Source organism: Bos indicus, chromosome 8 (genome assembly GCF_029378745.1).
Source record: "Bos indicus isolate NIAB-ARS_2022 breed Sahiwal x Tharparkar chromosome 8, NIAB-ARS_B.indTharparkar_mat_pri_1.0, whole genome shotgun sequence".
Classification (NCBI taxonomy): Eukaryota; Metazoa; Chordata; class Mammalia; order Artiodactyla; family Bovidae; genus Bos; species Bos indicus.
The window spans coordinates 84647636-84653635 of record NC_091767.1 but is presented as its reverse complement, the minus strand read 5'-3'; the positions used below and the strand labels follow the sequence as shown (position 1 = coordinate 84653635).

The 6000-nt window shown below is 49.2% G+C and overlaps 1 protein-coding gene across 9 annotated transcripts in view; it reads right to left on the bottom strand.

Moving 5' to 3' along the window:
- Positions 1–3634: 3634 nt before the first annotated feature.
- Positions 3635–6000, bottom strand: part of WNK2 (WNK lysine deficient protein kinase 2) — a 147000-nt gene continuing 144634 nt past the window's right edge. For all 9 annotated transcript variants that reach the window (XM_070795146.1, XM_019966595.2, XM_070795142.1 and 6 more), the window contains one exon: positions 3635–3839. In XM_070795146.1, coding sequence (XP_070651247.1) covers positions 3814–3839 — 26 coding nt within the window. In that variant the 3' untranslated portion in view covers positions 3635–3813. The remainder of the gene's footprint in view (positions 3840–6000) is intronic.

The window sequence follows — 6000 nt, the reverse complement described above, 5'->3', positions numbered from 1 at the left end:
CCTGCACTGTAAGCAGATTTTTTTTTTTTTTTTTTTTTTTTTACCATCTGAGCCACCAGGGAAGCCCAAGTCATTTTCACAACGTTGATTTTTTTCAATCCAAGAACATACTATCTCTCCATCTGTTGGTGTGATCTCATTTTTTTTCGTCAGTATCTTGTAGGTTTCTGAGAACAGGTCTTTTGCCTCCTTAGGTAGGTTGATTCCTAGATATTTTATTCTTTTTGATGCAATGGTGAATGAGATTGTTTCTCATCTGTCTGATCTTTTGTTGGTGGTGTATAGGAATGCAAGAGAATTTTCAATAGATTTTCCAGTTTTATTGAGTTTCTCATATATTGTCTTTCGGTTACATAGATATTCTCTATTGTTCTTCCTGTTTTCTATTTTACTGATTTTTATTATTCCACTTCTTATGTTTACTTTGGATTTAATTTCTTCCTCTGCTAATTTCTTAAGGCAGAAGATGAAGTCATTAATTTGATCTTTTCTTCAAATATAGGCCTAAGTACTGTTTCAGCAATATGCCATCAGTTTTGATGTTTTCATTTTTATTGTTTAACTGGTTTTCTAATTTCTCATTTGATCTCCTTTTAATCCATAGGTTATTTAGAAGTATGTTACCTCATTTCCAAACATCTCTGGATGTTTTCCAGAGATCTGTTCCTAATTTCTAATTTAATTCCATTGTGGTGAAGGAATGTCACTTATATGACTTGAATCCTTTAGAATTTAGAATTGCCACTCATTTTTATGACCCCGAACCTGGCTTATCTTGGTATACAGATCACATACACAAAAAAGAATGTGTGCTCTGTGGCAAGTGGAATTTTAGAAATGTTAATCAAGACAGCAGGTTGAGAGTGGTGTTCAAGTTTTATATGTTCTCAGTGACTGCTGTGGTCACTTCACAGAAACAGGAGGGACCTCCAGCCAAACTGTGGTTTGGATATTGAGACACACATGCATACACATGTGCACACACACAATCGAAAGATGATAAACAGGCTTGTTACTCACATTATGAGGTGTTAAGATCCAAAACAGATTGAGTGAGCAGGTATAATAACCATAAAAACCCTATAGGCATTGGGGTTTTTATGGTTATTAGGGAGTAGAGTCAGGATGAGGCTTCCACTTACAGTGTGAATTTCCCGTGATGCCAAGGGATGGGGCACTAGGGTTTAGCTTATCAGCATGCCCAGATATGGAGCGGAGAGGGGAGGTGATGCTTAAAAGCTGTTGGCACTCAGACCTCAAAAATGGAGTCACCTCTATTACAATGGCTTTCTATCTACTTGTTGGGTCATTTACTGAAATAGCTGGCTGTGGCTGTGAATTTGTCTATTGCTCTCTTTGCAGTTTTATCTGTTTTCCAGGGTTTTATCTGGGACTAGGGTTTTCCTGGAGGCTCTGGAGAGCCACTGAGCACTTCTAAGCAGTGGAGGAAGCTGTGTGTGCAGATCCCCAGGACAGCAATATGCAGGATCTGCCCCCTGGGATAGTGGCTTGACCATCAACATCACCTGCCTGTCCCTCTGCCTGTGCTGATGAATACAGCAATTGAGCTGCTTCCAGAGGGCCATCTCCATTTTCAGGGAGGACCTAGCTGCTCCTGCAGTTGAGGTGAGGTTGACTCTGCTATATGGGGGTCCTAGGAGGTAAGGTAGCCACTGGCTTCTGCTCCCGAAATGTGCTGTGGGAAGTGCTCAATGATGCTGTAGTGTGAACAGGTATTCAGTCTGTTCCAACCCAGCCTCTCCCCTTTGCCCAACCAGAAACATACCCCCTAATAAAGGAATCTGATAGCTGCCTACTCAAATTCTGGAGGAAGCTTGTGCCCTCATAGGTGTTTACATCCAAGGGCTACTGGATGTGAACCTGTGAGCCCATGCTGGGTTTCCACACTTCAGCCATCTACCCTTGCAATTTTAACCATTCGCTCATGGCACTCCACTCCAGCACTCTTGCCTGGAAAATCCCATGGACGGAGGAGCCTGGTGGGCCACAGTCCATGGGGTCGCTAAGAGTCAGACACAACTGGGCAACTTCACTTTCACTCTTCACTTTCATGCATTGGAGAAGGAAATGGCAACCCACTCCAGTGTTCTTGCCTGGAGAATCCCAGGGATGGGGGAGCCTGGTGGGCTGCCGTCTATGGGGTCGCACAGAGTCAGACGCGACTGAAGCGACTTAGCAGCAGCAGCATGTGCTACTTTTACCTTTGAGTACTATTATCTTATGGCCAATTTTTACCATTAGCTCATACTTGCTTAAAAGGAATGATTTAAATAAATTTGCAATCTGAAAAAGTAAACTGTGCATTATTGCCATCAATAGAAAACCTAAGTAACAAAAGCCACAAACGGACAGTGACAAAATGAACACAATGAAAATACACAATGTTGTTACACGTGGTAAAACATGTGCCTACTCTGCTTCATCACAGAGAGCACACACTGGCACATGTCCACTTGGCCTGGGCAGCAACACCAACAGCTGACAGGGATGAAGTGGGCAGCCCCTATGTATGCCCCAAAATTTCACCTGCACACCCTCTGAGAAGCTGTGGGGAGGCAGGAAGCCTGTGCTGCTCTGCTTTTGTCAGCCAGTTGGATAGGTACTGAGTCTAAGGGGCTGGCAATTTGTGTGACAACCAAACATAACACTTGGGGACACCTTGACAACTACAATGTCACACAAAGCATCTGTGGGCTCCAGTGGTGACATAGCCCAGGTGCTGCTGCTCCAACTCTACATTCTTCACTGGAGGAAACACTAAATCACACTCAGAGATTAATGGAAAACCAAGATACAATTTTCTCATCCCAATGAATGGGACCCCCTGAATTCTACACCAAACTCCAGGTCCCAGTGTGATCCTCCTTTCCAGCTGACCAGGCTGCAACTTTACTACTGCACGCTACTCTGTGAAGCCCCTAGCCAGTTCCCTGGCTTTCACACTGTGCTTCGGACACCCTACCATGGTGGTGGTGCAGCCCTACAAGGGCCACTGGGCCGATCCCACCCACTACTGAAGTCAGGGGCTTCAGACCTGGGCCTGGCCCCTCCTAGTGGTGCATGTGAAATCTGAACGAAGGGTCATTTCAAGCCACTGTGGATGCCTGTCCTGTGCCTGGGGGATGTATGATCATGTCAAGTGACAGAGTAAGGAAGCCTGAGGGGCAGCATAATGAATGGAGCTGTGTGCACAAAGGCCCAAGCCTGGATGGGCCAAGGAGCCATCAACAGAGATGGGCACCACTGTTCAGCCTCCAGGGCTCTGCATAGAAAGGGGCTGTCCTGGGTGTGAAGGAGGAGAATGAAAATTGGGGCCAGGATGCCTGCAACCCACAACCTCAGCTGCTTCTCTGAGAGGTGGGTCTTTATCACACGTCTGACCCATACTAGCTACTATCTGGACACAAGGACCTTGAGCTACCCTGGGCACTATTAAGCACCATAGAAAGTGTCATCCCTATATTCAAGAACCCCTTAGCTAAGGGTACTTACCCCCAGACCCGTCCAGCTGTGCGATCCCAGGAGTTTCTCCAACACCCTCATTCACTTACCACCATCGCGGGTTACCTGCCTGTCTGGGGACCACCAGAAAACAGAGTTTGAAAAACCAAAGTCCTGTTTCCCCCAAAATATTTTTTTATTCTTGCTTACATTTGTGTTTCCAATTGTGAATAAAAAATGCTTAGAAAGTGATTACAAAACATCGTGAACCGGACACGAGGCGTGGGCTCGCCTTCTCTGCGTGAGATGACACAGGGCCTGGCGTCTGGGTCTGGGTCGGCCTGCCTGGGCTCAGTCGGGCTTCTCACTTTCAGAATCTAGAAAACAAAACCGCCACAGCTCATTATAGGCCTGCCGTGACCACGTGAGGCCCCGGAAGTTGGAATGGTGACACCAGAGCTGTCACACTCCGTGGAGGACCGGGCCGCCTGACCACGACCCAGGCACTATACAGATAAGACTCCTGGCTGCCTCTGTCATCTGGCCTCCTTCCACACTGAGCAACCGCCCGAACCAGGCAGGGCCTCCCAGGGTCCGCACAAATGTTGCTCTGGAGAGTGAGGGACCTCTGGCTCCTTGGGCACAGCAAGCAGAGCAGCATCCCAAGCCGCCTCGGCCTCTGCTCAGAGCCAGTGCTGAGGTGGAGCACTGTGGGTGGCCGGAGCACAACGCCTGACTGCACCTCGGTGGAAACACAGGACAAACAGACCAGGGCAGAGACCCCAGCTGGGTGGAGTGGGAGGAACCGCAACCCCCAGCTTGAGTGCGTGCAGCAGGCATGCAGGGGCACCGCCAGCTGAGCAAAAGGCCATCAGGGCGGGTAAGCCAGGAAAACGTGGTGAGCCTTGCAGGGGGCCTCCCCCAACTTGCACCTGCTGGACAGCAGAGCCCCTCCAGTGACTGGAGTGCAGGTGGCCCAGCCCCCACCCAGCTGTGTCCAGGGTGAGTCACACAAACCTGGCTTTCTGTTAGACAACATGGACAGGGGTCAGAGACACCTTTCAGTTGGCCATGAGACTCATACCCTCCATAGGCAGAGGCTACTGTACATCCAAATGCAGTTCAGATTCAATGTCTGAAAGCCGAGTGAACAGGCTAACCTAGGCCCGGAGCCACAGAGCTGGCCTACGAGCCCTGCCCAACACCCCAGTCTCATCGTCCAAGTCAGGTCAGCTCAGCGTCAGTCACACCAGATCCTGCCAGGAAGACAGCACCTGCCACTCAGCCCCCTGGCCTCTCCTGGCCACCCCAGCCTCCTGGGCGAGGTGCTGACAGAAGCGTATTGCTGAGAGTGAAGCTGTGCCAGGACAGCAGCGCTGCCTGCCAGGGCTGCCCACCCGATGCTCCCTATGAGACTGGCTGGTTCAGCTTCTCTGTGGCCAGAAGTTAAGAAAAAGATGTGGCTCCACACTGTTTTCAAGCAAAAATGTTTATTTTTCTCCTTCAAATATACAATCTCTTGGAGAGTCTGTGCCACTGACCATTCCTGTTACAGGCCAGGACTCCAAACCGCATGTCTGGTACAGCAGGGCAGGTGTGGGAAGAGGGCAGTTTCCACCACTCTCAGGAACCAGGCGCACATGATTCTCAATCCAAGGACCCAGGGGCACATTACAGAGAACAGAAATCTCTTACTATAGCTTCATGCCCTGGCAGAAGATTCTGCATAATCACCTAGAAAATTCAATTCTAACTGAATTGACAGAATAATACATTTAAACCAAAAGAATTCAGCCAGTCCTAGTGAAGTCCCAAAGTACAACAGAACTATACAATTCACATCTGGGCAGCCCAACCAGCTGCCTCCCAGTGGGAAGTGGGAAACATCTTGGCCAGTGGGGAGTGGGGCCTTCAGCTCCCACCCTGGGCTGTTTGGTGCCTGTCTGAGATGAGTAGCACTGAAATTTCCAGGAGAGGATCCCTCCTACCCCCAGCACGATGGCTTGGTGCCTGCAGAACAGTCTGGAGGCCAGAGGTGGGCAGAGTAGCCTGTGAACACTGGGAAAGCTAGGCCCAGGTGGCCACAGGCCTCTGTGCAAACAACAGAAAAGGAAGGCAGGCTGGGAGGGGAGGTTGGTGGGTCCCCTGAGCAGAAGGGGCCACACTCTCTCTGCAGAGCAGGTGGCCTGCCTGTGCTTCTGCACCTCCAGACACAAACCTTTACCTCCCCCACACTCAGAGCAGCCCTGCAGGCTTTGGGTCATGTCTGCTTACCCAGCACTTTACAGCAGTTCCACATAGCCAAACACAGATGCTAACATTCCTGACTAAGAGATCAACTACCATTAGCAATGCACTGCCCCAATAACCATGCACCCCTGGGCAGTCTGCTGGCAGTGCCCACGGCACTGCAGTTGAGGGAATTTGTCCATCTGTTTGCTATCTGTGACCATACAGCTGGAGAGATCTCATTTTATGAGTACAAAGCAGAGTTACTCTAGCATTTGCAACTCTTCAATATTCAAGGTCACTAGTTCA